Consider the following 19,864-nt stretch of genomic DNA (forward strand, 5'->3'; position numbering starts at 1 on the left):
GGTCAATACACAGAAACAGAAGAAGAAGAAATACATGCACGGGAGGACCGGATAGTCGGCAATCTTCATTGAAGATCGGCTGGCAAGTGGTCGCACGGCCATCATCATCGGGAGAGGGAGGAAGTAAGAAGAAAAGAACGCAGAAGTCGATCGGGAAGAGGCACCAGGATTCGAGGAGAAGACCATGAAGTTCAAAGAATTGCGAGGTTGATTCCATCAACGAGGTTTTAGATATCTTCACGTGTGACTGCATTCTCTGCTTGAAAGAGAAATAAAGTAATGCGCGAGAAAAATAACTTCTATTCTCTAGAAGAGAAAGAGATATATTTTATAGCTTTTTATATAGAGGTCCATAATAAAAAATATAATAAAGATTATTTTAAGAGGATGAGAGAGAGATGCTCAAGTTCGACAACCTTGAGATTCTCGTCTGCGATATATTACCTGGGATAGGTCGCTATATTACTGCTTAAAACATCTTTAGAATAAAAACACGGTCGGGCCGACCGATTTATCTTTAGAAGTCGCGCGTTGACGCATTTCGCACATAAACGCACGTGTGTTTTTTTTCCTCAACCTGTAGAATTCATTTATCCCAATATCTATAGACGTCTATAATTGGCGCCGACTTTATTTGGTGCCGACTTTATTTCGTATACGTATTATACGTCATCATCTCATGGACTCTTCAACTTCTGTTTGTTGTCGCGTTTATTTTTGGATGTCTTGTTCTCTTTCCTCCTGACCTCTGAGAGTTTTTTTACATTTTTGCGACACGTGCCAAGTGTCAAACCAGTTTCCTACTAGCGTTCCAAGAAAACCGGATCTTCTAATACATCACACACACTTGCTACAAAAATGTGACGTGTTATATTCTATGCACTGTTATGGCGTTTTTGACCTCTTTTCTTTTTATCGCATATATGTTTCGTTGTCTTCGCTGAGTCATGATTATTTTTAGCTTTTTTTTATGATCCTGGAAGAAGACTTTCCTGTTCCACTTTGACTCCGGACAAGCAGAAATGCGACGGATTATTGCCGCTTAATGTGTTGCACGAGTTTTGACATATTTCTCTTTTTAATGTCAGAAAAGTCTGAAATATTCCCGAGACGACAGCTCCTACAACAATGCAAATTATAAATTTGATTTAATGACTTCAATCTAGGAATATCGTTGCTAATTATTACATAATGCAAAATACGATTAATAATAATGATATAATAATTGTATTATAAAATATGACACAGTAATTAATATAACAAAAATGACAAAAAATTGCAATAAAGAATGCAAATAATTTGTCGTGTTATATAAGTGATTGTATTTTCTACGTTAAGTGGAACATTCTTAAAATTCTATCACTTTCGAGGCTAAGGTCGTAAGAACCATGTTTTTTTTTACAGTCGCGTTATCATTATGTGATTTACAGAGGGATACAAGTCACGTAGACGCACATATCATTTTTAATTTTATCAAGTCTCCTGATCTCGTCTTTTTCAATTCATTGCATATGACGCGCGAACTCGTGGATTTATGATTATGCGACATAATCGCGACTTTTCTCTTCTTTTTTCTCTTTTAAGCGTCGGATTTTTTTCTATCGAGAGAATATTGCGATTTCACGGGGTGTTGCGCTCACGACAATTAATTCTTTCACCGCTAAATTGTGCGGTGGATCAGACAGCCTGCAAGAGAGAGCAATCTCGATGTTTGATCGTTTAATAATATACATATATATCACGTTGTTAAATGCTAATTAGTTATGTGTAACACAGCAATAATATCGATGCACCGTACTGATTCACTACACACGCAAAGATTAAAAGCACATTATTATGTAAAATATCTCATCATTTCATTAAAAATTTTAATAACATAATCTTTGATGAGAATTACCGAGATATTTTTAAAAAGTTTCTGTCAAAATTTTATTTGCAATGTGCAATGTGCACAAAAATAATATTTTCAATAGAAATTAAATAATAATATGTTATAATAGTATATACTTATATAATATATACTTTGTCCACGATTAATATTTTTTGACAGAAATCAGCTGATAACTCAAAAATTTTAATCGAGTTTAAAGAATTATAACATATTATTAAAAAATATTAATCGCAGATAAGGCATTATAACATATTATTTACAACATATTACTATTTTACATTTTTTAACATATTATTATTTTAAAATTTAATCAGCAAATTAACGCTTTATTAACATTCTTTGACAGAAATCAGCTGATTAAAGCGTCAATTAGCTAATTAATTTTTTAAATAATAATATGTTATAATTCCTTAAACTCGATTAATATTTTTGACAGTTATCAGCTGAATTCTGTAAAAAAATATTAATTGCAGATAAGGCATTATGACATTATTTACAACATATTATTATTTTAATTTTTATAGCATGTTATTATTAAAAAATTTTTAATTAGCAAATTAACGCTTTATTAATATTTTTTGACAGAAATCAGCTGATTAAAGCGTTGATTTGCTAATTAAATTTTTGAATAATAATATGTAATAAAAATTGTAAAATAATAATATGTTTTAAATAAAATGTTATAGTACTTTAAACTTGATTAATATTTTTTGACAGTTATCAGCTGATTTCTGTCAAAAAATATTATTCGAGTTTAAGGTATTATAACATTATTTATAACATTATTATTTTAATTTTTATAATATATCTTTATTTTAAAATTTAATTAGCAAATCAACGCTTTAATCAGCTGATTTCTATCAAAAAATATTACTCAAGTTTAAACAAACTTTATATAAAAATATCATTCTTTTTTATATAAAATCGAGGAATTACGCGCGCTTGTGTTGTTCTAGTAAATATATATATAATTCAACTCATTTACTATGTACATATACTTATTAATATATATGCGCATATGCATATATTATATGTTGTATTATATAAGCATTATTTCAATTTTAAAAATATGTTTACCTTTCTGTCGACTCGGACATCATTCAAAAACTAAGATATTCCGCTTTTTTTCTATTTGTAGCATCGTCAAAAAAGATGAATATTCCAAGCAGCGCACTTTTACTGCACTCGCCGATCGATAAAGATTTACGAATCACACCACGAGGAAGCTGTGGGATCTCGATCTCAAAAAATTGGATACTGATGCACGGCACCGCATTAGGCCCAATTATCGACAAGTTTCACGCGATTTCGAGCTTCATCACGAATATGGTACCAGGAGAACTCACGCTCACGTCGACGGAACTCGCGAATGAATTGAAATTTCGAGTCTACCGCGATCTGGAGATCGACGATGGTTCTCGATCGAGTGATAATTCGCACGTTCAGGAACATCTCGGCAGGGTCGTGGCCGCTTGGAAGTGTCCACTCCTGACGAAGACCTTTGACGAGTTCTTCGAAACGTGGAACTTTCCTAAATCGTCGATTAAATTCGATCGATTTCTGCGACCGATTTACCTACTCGTCTTCATCGCCGATTCTGAGGGAAAATCGATCGTGGAAATTCCAATGGTCAAACAAGCTCTCTCTTGTCTGCTGGACCAGATTCTGCGGAATCCTATTCGCGGATCATCTGTCGAAATCGAGTCCACACCCTTCGGCAATCCCGTATTCATCGGCTCGATCGCGCGCGGTGTCATCAGCAATATCGTCGGTGACGAGGGCTGCATCATCATGACGGACGCGTACGCATTTCCCGGTAGCGAGGGTGGTCCCGTCTACGTCATTTCGCCAGACTGGTAATTACGATTCTTACTTACTCTTTTTACTCGAAAGACATCCTCCAATTTCTTTACTGTCAAAAGACTTATAAAATACGATTCGCAAGTATCACATAAATTAGAATTCGAGAAGCTTTAGATTCGAAAATTCTCTCTTAATTAGATTTCGATAGAGATCACTAATTGACGGTCAAATCGATGATTATACATATTTTATTATTTTATCGCTTTTGGAATTTTTTTTTATACAGATGTTTTTCGTAGCAAACGTCGAATTATCAGCGGGATGGTGATCGCGCCGTTGAGTTGGTGTCGTGGAGAATGGGTGGATTACACCTTCGCCACCAATCTTGCTCCGTGTTTGCTTAATATTTTACGGACGAAAAATCCTCATTCCCTGGTCACAAGTTATCAGAAAGATAGTACGTTAATATAAATGTTATTTTTTTCTGTCGCTTTTTAATACATCCATATGCAATAAAATTTTTATCTTTTTTTCTGACATATAGAAGCGTTAGATAAAGGTGTCGTGCTTGTAAGATGTGGAATTAATTGGGGCACGGGTGTTCTCGTGGATAAGGATACCGGTACATTCCTGACGTGCTCGCACGTCGTCGGCGAGGTAAAATCAAACTCTTAGAAGCTTATGCGAAAACGTAATAGAAAAGTATTCTAGTGTGTATCTACATTTAAAAAAAAAATACAAACTACATTTTAGCACGCGACGTAAAAAAACTAATCGCATTTAATGCAATAAGCTCAGCATGTGGCAATGGTATTATCGCGTAATATAGCAAATGGATAACTTTTTATGTACGACAAAATTATAGCTAAGTCAAAATAAATTCCAATAGGCGCCAGAAAGGGAGATATCAATCGAAATGAGCACAGACAAGACCAATTCACGCGCGTGGGCGAAATTGTTGTATAGAACCCCGGAGAATCAGCCTTACGACGTGGCTGTATTGAGAGTAAATCCACAGGATATGGATCCATCATTGAGGTCGATACGATTGTCTCGTGCTCCGGTTGTAAAAGGTAAGTATTTCATGCTTTTTTTCATTTCCTTTATTCTTCAATTTTATCTCTAAAGATTCGAAAGCGAAATATATTAGTCTTAATAATTTTTATCACTTCGAATTGTTATCTAAGAAGAAAGAAGAATTGTTATTTAGAACGATAGATCGAAGCTTACTCTCATAGCTTTTCTCAATAAGAGGAAATTAGTGATATATCCAGCAGCGTGTCAAACGATTTCCTGGCGTCTCAACGCCAGGAACATTGACCTTCTTCCTCATCAGGATAGAAATAACGTATAATTGCGAAAAAATTGGGTCAATTGATCGTCGTTAATGGTAAAATTGATATTTGGCCTCCTTCTAACTTGGAAACCAACACATATAAGTCATCCATTTACTCGATCGCAATAAAAATCTATTTACTACACGTTACCATAAGAATCTTGCTTTTATTGATCATTTTTATCACAAATTACGGTGCGAAATTTTTAAAAAAGTCTCCGTCTTACAAATGAAAACGAAATTATACTATGTCTAAATTATTATCTCATTATTAAAGCAAGCATCATTTATTAAAGCTATACTTATAATTCACTGGCGCAATTTTTTCAGTTTCTACCATTATTATTCTTCTATTATTTTAATCTTAGATCTTTTTAATATGTAAAAAACTAACAGTATTAAAATCTCAAATCTTTTAATTGAAAAAAATAAAACATATATAAAAAAAATAATATTTGTTGAAATAAATTATATTAATTATACATGTATAAAACACCTGCAGGCGAGCCGGTGGTGTCCGTGGGATTTCCGTTCTCCTCGTCCATCCGGCCGACCATCAGCAGCGGCGTGGTCTCCAAGTCGATGGACTGCGCGCTCCTGACAACTTGTTGCGCCCAGAGCGGTACCAGCGGCGGGCCGATAGTCAGCCGCGCGACCGGCGAGATGCTGGGAATGATTGTATGCAACGCGCTCTCCTCGGATGGTGCCGTGCTGTACCCGCGGATGAGCTTGGCGGTACCGGCCGCCACGATGGACCGGCCCCTGCGGGAATACTTGCGCACTGACGGTCAGTAAACAAATCTAAATTGGCCACTGACGACGATCTAACGACTATATAATTTGGACGATGCCTGGACTATAAGCCTTCCGCACCGCAAGGAACGAAAGATACTACAGTAGAGCCGCACCGAAGTGCGATCCGAGCGAAAATCTTAAATCTTTAATAAATAAAGTTAATCATATTAAATTATATATACATATATTTTTGAGATCAGAGTAATTATAAAATTAATTAAGACAGAGCTAAAATATTTTAATTATTCTGTTCTTCGGTTTTTTTTCGATTTTAACTGTTATTTTTTTACATTGTAGAAACTAGATAGAATTAAAGTGGTTTATCTTTTGCTTCTATTTTCGTTCCAGATCCCGACGTGCTTCAAGCTTTCACATGCGACGACGCGATAGTGCGCAACGTTTGGAACTTCTACCCTTTGTTGCCGTCTAAATTGTGAAAAAAATAATACGCGGGATAAACTTATAAACTCGACACATATACTATATGTATATTCAAGCTCTAATCGTATGGTGGATTATTTGTTATTTGGGCTATTTTTATTGCGACTATCATATTGCGTGGATAAGATATTGGATTATTTGCATTACGGAATATTTGTCTGCGAGTCATGCTGGACCTGCCAATCTCGAATTCGACACGCTGTTGCGAACATAATCTCACCTTCGAACTCTGATTGAATAACATACGCCATTGACCGAGTTTAATATAAAGAGAAAGTTTTTCGTGACGTTAAGTCGTAGCGATCGGCACACAAAGCATGACACGAGTCAACGATCCCTTCATATTTATGCTAAAGACTTTGCTGATGAATAATATTATCTTATATCGTCGCGTACTGAATTTTCAAGCGATGTTTAACGTTGGTGTACATATATTTGCAAAGGTTGTATTTGCCTTGTCAGAAAATATGATTTCTACAAGATATTATTAGATATATAAAAAATATCGTAATATAATATATTGATCTATTATAAGATGCATATTATAATAAATCTAAATTAATTTGTAATAAATTACTATTTGTCATATATCTGATCCTTTTTTGAAATAGCATGTAGCATAATTCTCAGATATACTTGTTTCGCCATCTGACACATGCTCGTACAACTTCCTGCGTAACAGCTTTAATCCATACTCGCTTCCTGTATTTAATTAAACACAAAAGTTTCTCTAAAAATAGTTTAATTTTATTTATATCTAATAAAAGAGTTATGTTCGAGATATAATTACGAATTAAGAAAATATAAAACATGCAGAGAATTGTAATTTATTTTTTTATTTTATCTTTCTTTCAATCAAGTATAGCTATATGACGCGATCACATAATATTGCCTTATACACTGCACTCGATGCTTACAAAAGAATCACACACGGTCAGACGATCGCAGGTAACGTTCGTGAAGAGTGCGGGGTGATTGATAGTCGGAGATGGTAAAAAGCAATTGCAATTGACAGAGAATTAACGTTGTATAACGCCGTTCCATGCTGTTTCATTCCGTTTTATATACAAGTTCAAATGGCTTAAATGCTAGAAAATACGTAGTTATGTTATCACTTGTGATTTTTCTTTCGCTCTTAGTTTTCCCTCGTCTAAAATGCACGTAGGAAAACGGAGGAATCTACAACCTCGTGAACTTACAATCGCGATCTCGGACATGATGTGATAAACATTTCGTCAATTCTATAATGCTAATTTTGTGTATATTTTCTCTTATCTTTCCTCCTGCGTAAGACTAATAAAAAAACGTTCGATTAAAAAAAAAAAAATCGCAAGCAACGCAGGAGTGAATGAATCAGATCTGAATCGTCAGATTACGGAGATACCTAATATCGATAAATATATGTATGTATATATATTAATATATATATAAATAGTACGATATCCTTTACATTAGAATACAGATCATGTATGTACATTATGGATGGAGTCTTCAGTAATAGTTATTGGAGTGTCGAAGAGTTTTTCTTAAATCTAAAAAAATTATCTCCGCACATTTAATCTTAATGACTCCTATTGTCCTTATATAATCGATCTAATGATTTTCGATGCAAAAGTAAGAAAATAGCGAGTGTCCGACTTGTTGCTGGCGCGTAGTTTCACACGCAAGAAGGATCACTTTCGAACAATACGACGACGTCCACTTTGATGAGGACGGAGAAACGATAAGCAAGATTCGAAAGTTAAATCTAAGTGTTTCATTTTTGTCTTATTGATTAATCCGCATAATAATCCGCCACAATTTTTGCAGTTTTCAAAAGAAAATAATAAAGACGGGAATAATATTTCGCTATGAGATTGATCGCACTGCATATATAGGACATTGCAAAAGTCGCATATTACGTAGTTATTGCGTAATGGTGACAATTAAAAAAAAGTGTTGATATGAATTTTTATTTTCTAATTATATCTTATACTGAATTCTCTTTACTTGGACGAAGATATTTTGAGTAAAAAAAAAAAAGATTAACGACTAATGAGAATATGTCTGCGTTCGAGAGGCAGTATGCGAATCCTAAAACGACCTATACATCTTGTACATGCTTTAAGGCCATTGCACGTACAAAAATTTTAGTCGTAATAGTAAGGCCGTAAGCAAATCGTCCAATCACAATCAAGCATTCTTATTACGTTATGATAATTCTTCTCTATGATTGGACGATTTGCTTACGGCCTTACGATTACGACTAAAATTTTTGTACGAGCAATGGCCTTTAGGATAAATGCGTTTTGCTGAAGAAAAGTTCTATTTTTCATGTGCTATAAAAAATTCACTCGCGCGACGATCTCACACAAAGTCTCTATTTAAGTACAAAAATAATATAAATTAACGCTATACCTTCTAATTATCCTTCGAGAAAAAACCTCAGGCCCTAATAATAAAGCAAATTAAAACTATCTGGAGATTCTGAGTCTCTACGAGATTTCTTCCAGCGTTTTGCGATCACAATTTGGCGCATCTAGTCAACTATCACATGAAGACCGAAAGCATCCGTGTTTATTACGGCCTTGAAAATTCTTTAAGAGCGACTAGAATCCTTCCTTAGACTCGCGACAATCTTAACGCTACTTTCACTCGAATTTCTTTCGTACGACACGCTCCTTTCAAAGAAAAGTAGCGAATTCTTCTTCGTATTTAGAAGGGGATCTCACAAAGTTCTTAGTAAAATTAAATAATTTGATCGTTGAAATAATTGTTCGTGTGTATCCAGGTTCGTTCTGTAGCTTTTTCTGTAGCACATCGCGAACCGATATGCGCGACAGTTCATTGTTGATAACCATTTGGCGGGTTCGGCGCTTCTTGACTGTCTATACTGTAACCGGTAATACTATCTGGGCTTTGAAGAGACGCCGCGTAGAGCGGGTTGATTGGCGTAGCGTTCGTGTCGAACTGGGTCGAGTCATAAACGCTGTGATTCTGTAAAGAAAGAAGAAAAAAACATTCCCCTTTGCATTCCGAGGCAGACCTCCAATCAATCATTTAATTAATTAATTTTAAAAAATTACCGTGGAGCTAACATAACGCTGAAAAATTGAACTTTGCGATAATTGAGCATCAAAGCACATTTTGTTAATAACAAAACATCGTGTCTCGCGTGTACCAATGCATTATTGAAGCACAGTGCAAACAGTGCATCACACACGAAATATCGCTTGAAAATATTTACAAGATTCCATCCATAAAGAAGCAGCGTGATATCGTTGTCAAGGGGGAAATTGCCCGAAGTTAGTGTAAATAAATGAAACCAAATGCATTGACTACATCAATACGTTTAATCTTATATACGATATTTCTCTAAACATGCTAAGATATATTTACAGTTAGATAAAGCTCTCAAATGGTCTTACCATTATACGTTATAATGCGTAATATATAGGGATTAATAACTATCAAATTATCAATCAAATTAATAAAATCAAAATGTAAAACTTGGAAGAATTATCCATGGTGTACAGATAGTGAACCACAACACTGCAACGATAACAAGCTATCTACAAAGATTCAGTTTGCGTATCTGAATCGTGAGAGGGATCAGGATCTTGTTGTGTTTTGTTCCTTTTGTGTTTCTCGAATTTTGGGGATGTTATAGATAACAAATAATCACTTAAGCCGCCCGATTCTCCTTCTTTCGAATCATTTTTGTTCTTTCGATAGGCGACGGTTGAACGAGAAAAACTCGATCTAGGAAGTAATTGTTGCGTGATGTTCGAAGTATTGGATGTACTAGATAACATATCGTCCGAATAGTTTTTTGAGAAATCAATGTCTAAACGCGTCATTAAATAGCTCGGATTTACGGAGGCAGCGCTCTCTTGAAGCGCTAAATCATCACTTATTTTTAATCGAGATTCTTGGAAATCCAACGTTTCAATTTCGTGCGTGCCGCTCTCCAAAATGGACTGTAAGCTATTTTCTAGCGCTGGAGCCTGAGGTATTTCCGAAAAATTACTATCTCCATGCGGAATGTTCTCAACTATAGCCACGTGATCTACAGTAGCGTTATCCAACACACCTTCTAAGCTATTTTTTCTCGTTTGAGAGTACAAATTAACGTTACTGTCGATTGTTTTCGGTTTGTAGAGAAAGTTACTAGCGGTATCGGGCGAGAAGAGCAAATTCGAGACACTACTGGGACCATCGTACTTAACATGCGTTACAGAAATGGCTTTTCTGCTCGGGCTGGAAAGTCTTAGATCCGGTACACTCTTTTGGGCGGATAAGGATAAGGCGTCGGATCTAATCAAAGGATAATTAGCCAATTCCGAGATATTCTTTTCTGTGCTGAGATCTCTATCGAAGCTTCTAATACCGGTTGTCGAGCGAAACGATCTAATTGGTGAACCGAAGGTGCTCGAGTCGCTATTTTTCGGATCTTTAGCTGATGTTAAGGAATAAAGAGAAGCTCCCTGCTTGGAGGATTTCAATGCTTGAGAATCATACAGCGGTATGTGAATAGAAGGAGTATGGACCTGATAGATGTAATCGCTGTCGGTTTTCAAGGATGAAAAACTCTGTTGATGCGGTAACGACACCGTGTCTTCATCCATTGCGTCGTCCACTTGTGCCTTGTAAGAGAACATTATTGATGGTTGTGAAACCCTGAAAACAGAAATTTCCAAAATATATTAACCAAACATCCAAACGATCCCCCAATTATTCAAATTGCTAATGTATTATTATATTGCAGAGAGTAGCTTACCCGAAGAATTCCGATAGGAATGTATGATAAACCAAAGGAGTAAAAAGAGTTAAATACACTGCTGCTGTGAAATCTACAATGCATAATCCCACTGGATTTTGCGTATAGTTTAAAAAGCCTGCACCAATTGATTGCACTAGATCCAATGTCGCCAGCGTTCCAGCATAAATGTAAAAGCTTTTCCGTGCTGTAACAGGAAACAAATATATATTGTATATAGTCACAATCAACGACAAAGCATTATATAATGTGATGAGAATTGCTTACTAGGAAGTGCTAGGCGGTCTCGTAACCGTGTCCATGGCAGTATTAATATGAAGAGATATATCTAGAAGCGATATCGATATATTCAGCAATCTATGTATCAATTTTCTAACAAAAAATTTAAAAAAAAAACGGCGTGCGCAAGCATACCGTAGTAAAAACGAGACTGCTGCAAAACCAAAACATCATACCGCCGTGACCAAATACGTAAAAATCACGGCTGGGAATATGAAATGTATCATCTGGCAAAACTAATTCCAATGTTCCTTGAGTGATCGTGAAAGCCAATGCTATAAATGACGTTGCAAGTAATACTCTACGAATACTAGAACGGCTGTCCAAGTGACCTAAAGTGAATAAAAGTTGCATGTTAGGAAATATTGCAGGAAATATTCCCTTTTCTTTCTCTGAATATGTCACTCACCAAATGCTAAACCAAATATAACTACACTCATCTCGGTGGATAGTAGAAAAAATCTCACTGTGACCCACAAAACTTTGTCAGCCTTGCCGCCAACTGTTGCTGCTGCATTTACAGTCATCGACACGATGCAACGTATCACTGATATAACTACATTACAAATAACGAGACCATAAAACGCTAAAAATATCGGACTACTCGTTGCACGTAATTTAAGCCTTGCTCTGTTGAATCGCATCGCGATGAATAGAAGGAACAAGAGATTTGGTACCAGAATGATGACATCCCATATTCGTACTCTGAAAGATAAACGCAAGATGAAATTTCTCATAATACCGATTGTATTATGCCGTATGATAAGTCATGACACATACCTTGAATCTTTGATTTCCTTATATAGAATAAGCTTGCAGAAATGCTCCTCGTCCTCAACCGCCGTACTTATATTGGGAATCATAGTACTGCTCAGATCATACGTATGTAACCAACTTTCAGACACTTCCTCCCTCTCGGCGCCGTACATTTCCTACCTTCTCCTAGCGTAGTATCAGATTCTCCTCCTATAGTTTCACTAATGGAAAACAATTCGCAGAATGAAATGTCAATAAACAATATAATCACACAGTGTGCAGTTTCTAGAGATCTCACGTTGAGAGATCTCAAACAATCTCTAAGCGATATACTAGGTACAGAGTATTATACAAAACAAAATACGATATTGCACAACATAACCTAAAATATTTTCAGAGTCACTGGCATTTTTGACATTTCGATTTGCGAAGCGAAAACGAAGTGTCAAATAAACGGAGGTCGAGATCGAGCTCGAGTCTCTAAAACTTTTCTAACATAGGCATGAATATCACGAACGACGTTACGGAAAAATCGATAAATAGCTGCCTATTGTGTACCTGTCAAACGATCAGCCTGACACAACGTCCAGTCTCGGACAACCGACTTAGCTAATTGGATATAAAAGACTGTTAATCAGTTTACCGTGCATGAAGACGTCGCTCTCATTTTTCCCCGGGAAACGGCGCGTTTTTTCCAACCAACCGTGGCAAACACTCGATGCGTGACGAACGCGTACTTTGCACAATTCTGCTTTCCGCCTTTCCACAAAATATCTACGCTCCACTCTCCTTCTTTCTCACTCGCTCGCTTCGCTTACTATCTCTCTCTCCCCCTCTCGCTCTCACGCTCTCTCTCTCTCACTCTCTCTCTCTCGCTCTCTCTCTCTCTCTCTCTTTCTCTCTCTCTCTCTTTCTCTCTCTGTCGTATCTTTCCTCACTCTCGTGCGCTTCAATTGGCGTTGCTACGATACTACGAGATTCCAATGACTCGAGTGTTCATTCACATCAATGCTTTGTGCGCGCGTCTTTGCGATGTCCGATTAAACTTAGCGTTAAATTCGCGCGGATAAGTAAATGCCAGAGAACGAAATATTTAATTATGAATATTGAGAGTTTGACGCGATAATTTGTCGAAATTGCCAAAAATTTGAGAAATAATCACTGGACAAAACTTGAAGAATAGGTCGATACGTCGTTTGTCGATAGGTCGCTCATCGATAGATCGTTCGACGATAGATCGTTTCTTAATCTGAATTTACCGCAGCTGCAAGTATCGTGGATTGTGTAATAAATAGCATTAAATCCTTATGAAAAAATTAATGTCAACGCGAGAAGTGCGCGTTTAAAGTCGATACATGTATCGTGTGTATAGTTGATTCCTTTCCTGCGATTCTGCGTATGTGATTGATCAATTGTAGCAGATCGAAACTACGATCATGATAATGACAGTTCACGTACATATATTTTATTTTTTCATATTTACGGTATGGGCCACATTTAAATATTCTTATAATTAATATAAATGATCTGAGATTGTTTTAATCACTTTAATTTTTTATTTGGGCAAGAATTAAAGCATTTTCATTAAGTTCCTGGATTACGTAATCGTAAAAGTTATCAACTCAATTTATTCTGCAATTTCCTATTATCGTAACAGTTTCCAATCCATCTAACTATTATAATAATAGCATTTGGCAGAAAAAATCCATAACGTAGTTTTACACGAAGAGGCTCGTAATAGACGATTTTTTAGGCTTAGTTCGTTTTACGAAATTTAATCATATAGCTTTTACTTATAATTATTATAATTATTTATATTAATAATCACAATTCACAATGATAATATGTTATAATTATATTTTAAATCAATTAATTTTTTGGTTAGAATCCATCAAAAAGTGCTGTTGAAAATGTCCGGATGATGTCCAGTGCGTCTAAAGATCGTTCAGATACCGCTAAGCCGACAAAGAGATAATCGGATCAAATTGATGTGATTATTCGCAATAGCACTGTTTTATGAATCAATTGTGAGATTATTTCGTAATTTTATTGCGTATTAGAGCGAAATTTCAAATGGCAAAAATCGAGCAATATTCGGTAAAGATAATCGAGTCATTAGAGTCTCTCAGTGCTTGAACATTTAGAGGCGAGTTTACATATAGATTTATATATGTATGAATTATATATCGCATTTATTATTATATCTACGTGTTGTTTTTTATTAAAATTTTGCTCAAAAATTCTGCTTAAGAATCGATTGTTACTATAATAATGTTATTAGCCGACAAAGAAATAATTGAGTAAAACAGAAAACAGATTATTCGTAATAACATTGTTTATGAGAAAATGTAAAATTATTTAACAATTTATAGCATACTAGCCAAAAATTCATCGATTATACATTTTAATAATACATTGATTACAGAATCTTTTGCTACCAAACAGACACCAGCGTACAAACTTTAATAATTGATATACGTAAAATAAGGATGCGTCGCATAGGGTCCGCGTCAAAAAGTATCGATCTCTAATATTTAAAGACGAGCCAAAAATTCATCGATTATACATTTTAATAGTCCATTGATTACAGAATTTTTTGGTACCAAGCAGACACCAGCGTACAAACTTTTTCGTTTGATATACATAAAATAAGGATGCGTCGCATAGGGTCCGCGGCAAAAAAGTATGAATTTCAAATATTTTAAGACGAGCCAAAAATTCATCGATTATACATTTTAATAGTACATTGATTACAGAATCTTTTGGTACCATGCAGACACCAGCGTACAAATTTTTTAATATGATATACATAAAATAAGGATGCGTCGCACGGGGTCAGCGGCAAAAAAGTATCGATTTCTAATATTTAAAGACGAGCCAAAAATTCATCGATTATACATTTTAACAGTACATTGATTACAGAATCTTTTGGTACCAAGCAGACACAAGCGTACAAACTCTTTCGTTTGATATACATAAAATAAGGATGCGTCGCATAGTGTCCGCGTCAAAAAGTATCGATTTCTAATATTTTAAGACGAGCCAAAAATTCATCGATTATACATTTTAATAGTACATTGATTACAGAATCTTTTGGTACCATGGAGACACCAGCGTACAAATTTTTTAATATGATATACATAAAATAAGGATGCGTCGCACGGGGTCAGCGGCAAAAAAGTATCGATTTCTAATATTTAAAGACGAGCCAAAAATTCATCGAATATACATTTTAATAGTATATTGATTACAGAATTATTTGGTACCAAGCAGACACCAGCGTACAAATTTTTTAAAATGATATACATAAAATACGGATGCGTCGCACATGGTCCGCGTCAAAAAGTATCGATCCCTAATATTTAAAGACGAGCCAAAAATTCATCGATTATACATTTTAATAGTCCATTGATTACAGAATTTTTTGGTACCAAGCAGACACCAGCGTACAAACTTTTTCGTTTGATATACATAAAGTAAGGATGCGTCGCATAGGGTCCGCGTCAAAAAGTATCGATTTCTAATATTTAAAGACGAGCCAAAAATTCATCGATTATACATTTTAATAGTCCACTGATTACAGAATTTTTTGGTACCAAGCAGACACCAGCGTACAAACTTTTTCGTTTCATATACATAAAGTAAGGATGCGTCGCATAGGGTCCGCGTCAAATAGTATCGATTTCTAATATTTAAAGACGAGCCAAAAATTCATCGATTATACATTTTAACAGTACATTGATTACAAAATCTTTTGGTACCATGCAGATACCAGCGTACAAATTTTTTACTATGATATACATAAAATAAGGATGCGTCGCATAGGGTCAGCGGCAAAAAAGTATTAATTTCTAATATTTTAAGACAAGCCAGAAATTCATCGAATATACATTTTAATAGTATATTGATTACAGAATTATTTGGTACCAAGCAGACACCAGCGTACAAATTTTTTAAAATGATATACATAAAATAAGGATGCGTCGCACAGGGTCAGCGTCAAAAAGTATCGATTTCTAATATTTAAAGACGAGCCAAAAATTCATCGATTATACATTTTAATAGTCCATTGATTACAGAATTTTTTGGTACCAAGCAGACACCAGCGTACAAACTTTTTCGTTTGATATACATAAAGTAAGGATGCGTCGCATAGGGTCCGCGTCAAAAAGTATCGATTTCTAATATTTAAAGACGAGCCAAAAATTCATCGATTATACATTTTAATAGTCCACTGATTACAGAATTTTTTGGTACCAAGCAGACACCAGCGTACAAACTTTTTCGTTTCATATACATAAAGTAAGGATGCGTCGCATAGGGTCCGCGTCAAATAGTATCGATTTCTAATATTTAAAGACGAGCCAAAAATTCATCGATTATACATTTTAACAGTACATTGATTACAAAATCTTTTGGTACCATGCAGATACCAGCGTACAAATTTTTTACTATGATATACATAAAATAAGGATGCGTCGCATAGGGTCAGCGGCAAAAAAGTATTAATTTCTAATATTTTAAGACAAGCCAGAAATTCATCGAATATACATTTTAATAGTATATTGATTACAGAATTATTTGGTACCAAGCAGACACCAGCGTACAAATTTTTTAAAATGATATACATAAAATAAGGATGCGTCGCACAGGGTCAGCGTCAAAAAGTATCGATTTCTAATATTTAAAGACGAGCCAAAAATTCATCGATTATACATTTTAATAGTCCATTGATTACAGAATTTTTTGGTACCAAGCAGACACCAGCGTACATACTTTTTCGTTTGATATACATAAAATAAGGATGCGTCGCATAGGGTCCGCGTCAAAAAATATCTATTTCTAATATTTTAAGACGAGCCAAAAATTCATCGATTATACATTTTAATAGTACATTGATTACAGAATCTTTTGGTACCATGCAGACACCAGCGTACAAATTTTTTAATATGATATACATAAAATAAGAATGCGTCGCAAAGGATCAGCGGCAAAAAAGTATCGATTTCTAATATTTAAAGACGAGCCAAAAATTCATCGATTATACATTTTAATAGTATATTGATTACAGAATTATTTGGTACCAAGCAGACACCAGCGTACAAATTTTTTAATTTGATAAACATAAAATACGGATGCGTCGCACAGGGTCGGCGTCAAAATGTATCGATTGCTAATATTTAAAGACGAGCCAAAAATTCATCGATTATACATTTTAATAGTCCACTGATTACAGAATTTTTTGGTACCAAGCAGACACCAGCGTACAAACTTTTTCGTTTGATATACATAAAGAAAGGATGCGTCGCATAGGGTCCGCGTCAAAAAGTATCGATTTCTAATATTTAAAGACGAGCCAAAAATTCATCGATTATATATTTTAACAGTACATTAATTACAGAATCTTTTGGTACCAAGCAGACACCAGCGTACAAACTTTTTCATTTGATATACATAAAATAAGGACGCGTCGCACAGGGTCAGCGGCAAAAAAGTATCGATTTCTAATATTTAAAGACGAGCCAAAAATTCATCGATTATACATTTTAACAGTACATTGATTACAGAATCTTTTGGTACCAAGCAGACACCAGCGTACAAACTTTTTCATTTGATATACATAAAATTAGGATGCGTCGCACAGGGTCAGCGGCAAAAAAGTATCGATTTCTAATATTTAAAGACGAGCCAAAAATTCATCGATTATACATTTTAACAGTCCATTGATTACAGAATCTTTTGGTACCAAGCAGACACCAGCGTATAAACTTTTTCATTTGATATACATAAAATAAGGATGCGTCGCACAGGGTCAGCGGCAAAAAAGTATCGATTTCTAATATTTAAAGACGAGCCAAAAATTCATCGATTATACATTTTAACAGTACATTGATTACAGAATCTTTTGGTACCAAGCAGACACCAGCGTACAAATTTTTTTATTTGATAAACATAAAATACGGATGCGTCGCACAGGGTCCGCGTCAAAAAGTATCGATTTCTAATATTTAAAGACGAGCCAAAAATTCATCGATTATACATTTTAATAGTATATTGATTACAGAATAATTTGGTACCAAGCAGACACCAGCGTACAAATTTTTTAATATGATAAACATAAAATACGTATGCGTCGCACAGGGTCCGCGTCAAAAAGTATCGATTTCTAATATTTAAAGACGAGCCAAAAATACATCGATTATACATTTTAATAGTCCACTGATTACAGAATTTTTTGGTACCAAGCAGACACCAGCGTACAAACTTTTTCTTTTGATATATATAAAGTAAGGATGCGTCGCATAGGGTCCGCGTCAAAAAGTATCGATTTCTAATATTTAAAGACGAGCCAAAAATTCATCGATTATACATTTTAACAGTACATTGATTACAGAATCTTTTGGTACCATGCAGACACCAGCGTACAAATTTTTTAATATGATATACATAAAATAAGGATGCGTCGCATATTGTCAGCGGCAAAAAAGTATTAATTTCTAATATTTTAAGACAAGCCAAAAATTCATCGAATATACATTTTAATAGTATATTGATTACCGAATTATTTGGTACCAAGCAGACACCAGCGTACAAATTTTTTAAAATGATATACATAAAATACGGATGCGTCGCACATGGTCCGCGTCAAAAAGTATCGATCTCTAATATTTAAAGACGAGCCAAAAATTCATCGATTATATATTTTAATAGTCCATTGATTACAGAATCTTTTGGTACCAAGCAGACACCAGCGTACAAACTTTTTCATTTGATATACATAAAATAAGGATGCGTCGCACAGGGTCAGCGGCAAAAAAGTATCGATTTCTAATATTTAAAGACGAGCCAAAAATTCATCGATTATACATTTTAACAGTACATTGATTACAGAATCTTTTGGTACCAAGCAGACACCAGCGTACAAACTTTTTCATTTGATATACATAAAATTAGGATGCGTCGCACAGGGTCAGCGGCAAAAAAGTATCGATTTCTAATATTTAAAGACGAGCCAAAAATTCATCGAATATACATTTTAACAGTTCATTGATTACAGAATCTTTTGGTACCAAGCAGACACCAGCGTACAAACTTTTTCATTTGATATACATAAAATAAGGATGCGTCGCACAGGGTCAGCGGCAAAAAAGTATCGATTTCTAATATTTAAAGACGAGCCAAAAATTCATCGATTATACATTTTAACAGTACATTGATTACAGAATCTTTTGGTACCAAGCAGACACCAGCGTACAAATTTTTTTATTTGATAAACATAAAATACGGATGCGTCGCACAGGGTCCGCGTCAAAAAGTATCGATTTCTAATATTTAAAGACGAGCCAAAAATTCATCGATTATACATTTTAATAGGATATTGATTACAGAATAATTTGGTACCAAGCAGACACCAGCGTACAAATTTTTTAATATGATAAAAATAAAATACGTATGCGTCGCATAGGGTCCGCGTCAAAAAGTATCGATTTCTAATATTTAAAGACGAGCCAAAAATTCATCGATTATACATTTTAATAGTCCACTGATTACAGAATTTTTTGGTACCAAGCAGACACCAGCGTACAAACTTTTTCGTTTGATATACATAAAGTAAGGATGCGTCGCATAGGGTCCGCGTCAAAAAGTATCGATTTCTAATATTTAAAGACGAGCCAAAAATTCATCGATTATACATTTTAACAGTACATTGATTACAGAATCTTTTGGTACCAAGCAGACACCAGCGTACAAACTTTTTCATTTGATATACATAAAATAAAGATGCGTCGCATAGGGTCAGCGT

General features: G+C 34.9%; 2 protein-coding genes across 4 annotated transcripts in view; one reads left to right on the plus strand and one right to left on the minus strand.

Annotated features, from left to right (window-relative positions):
• Positions 1-6,623, plus strand: part of LOC145949003 (peroxisomal leader peptide-processing protease-like) — a 65,653-nt gene extending 59,030 nt beyond the window's left edge. The window contains exons 3-8 of the mRNA XM_083058667.1: positions 3,030-3,747; positions 3,994-4,151; positions 4,239-4,351; positions 4,584-4,767; positions 5,533-5,817; positions 6,174-6,623. Of these exons, the coding sequence (XP_082914793.1) occupies positions 3,044-3,747; positions 3,994-4,151; positions 4,239-4,351; positions 4,584-4,767; positions 5,533-5,817; positions 6,174-6,262 (1,533 nt within the window). The 5' untranslated portion in view covers positions 3,030-3,043 and the 3' untranslated portion in view covers positions 6,263-6,623. The remainder of the gene's footprint in view (positions 1-3,029; positions 3,748-3,993; positions 4,152-4,238; positions 4,352-4,583; positions 4,768-5,532; positions 5,818-6,173) is intronic.
• Positions 6,624-7,077: 454 nt separating this feature from the next.
• On the minus strand, positions 7,078-12,884 carry LOC145949002 (transmembrane protein adipocyte-associated 1 homolog). 3 transcript variants are annotated; one of them, XM_083058665.1, is made up of 8 exons: positions 12,704-12,883; positions 12,085-12,281; positions 11,714-12,009; positions 11,440-11,636; positions 11,293-11,353; positions 11,026-11,212; positions 10,796-10,925; positions 7,078-9,242 (listed from the first exon to the last, which is right to left on the minus strand). In XM_083058665.1, the coding sequence occupies exons 2-8, from the start codon at positions 12,231-12,233 to the stop codon at positions 9,090-9,092; spliced, it is 1,173 nt and encodes a 390-aa protein (XP_082914791.1). In that variant the 5' UTR covers positions 12,234-12,281; positions 12,704-12,883; the 3' UTR covers positions 7,078-9,089. The 3 variants fall into 3 exon arrangements, with proteins under 3 accessions (XP_082914791.1, XP_082914789.1, XP_082914790.1); XM_083058663.1 differs by lacking the exon at positions 7,078-9,242 and having other exon boundaries at positions 9,257-10,925; positions 12,704-12,884; XM_083058664.1 differs by lacking the exon at positions 7,078-9,242 and having other exon boundaries at positions 9,257-10,925; positions 12,619-12,714.
• Positions 12,885-19,864: the final 6,980 nt, after the last annotated feature.

The sequence above is a fragment of the Prenolepis imparis genome, unplaced genomic scaffold (assembly GCF_030444845.1).
Source record: "Prenolepis imparis isolate NDT839.2.m4 unplaced genomic scaffold, iyPreImpa1.0 SCAF_2, whole genome shotgun sequence".
NCBI classification, from domain to species: Eukaryota; Metazoa; Arthropoda; class Insecta; order Hymenoptera; family Formicidae; genus Prenolepis; species Prenolepis imparis.

Coding starts and splice junctions, on each gene's coding strand:
- LOC145949002 (XM_083058663.1), bottom strand. CDS start 12,233: ATGTACGGCGCCGAGAGGGAGGAAGTGTCTGAAAGTTGGTTACATACG. Junction 11,637..11,713: donor TATATTTGGTTTAGCATTTG/GTGAGTGACATA, acceptor TATTCACTTTAG/GTCACTTGGACAGCCGTTCT. Junction 11,213..11,292: donor AGACCGCCTAGCACTTCCTA/GTAAGCAATTCT, acceptor TTCCTGTTACAG/CACGGAAAAGCTTTTACATT.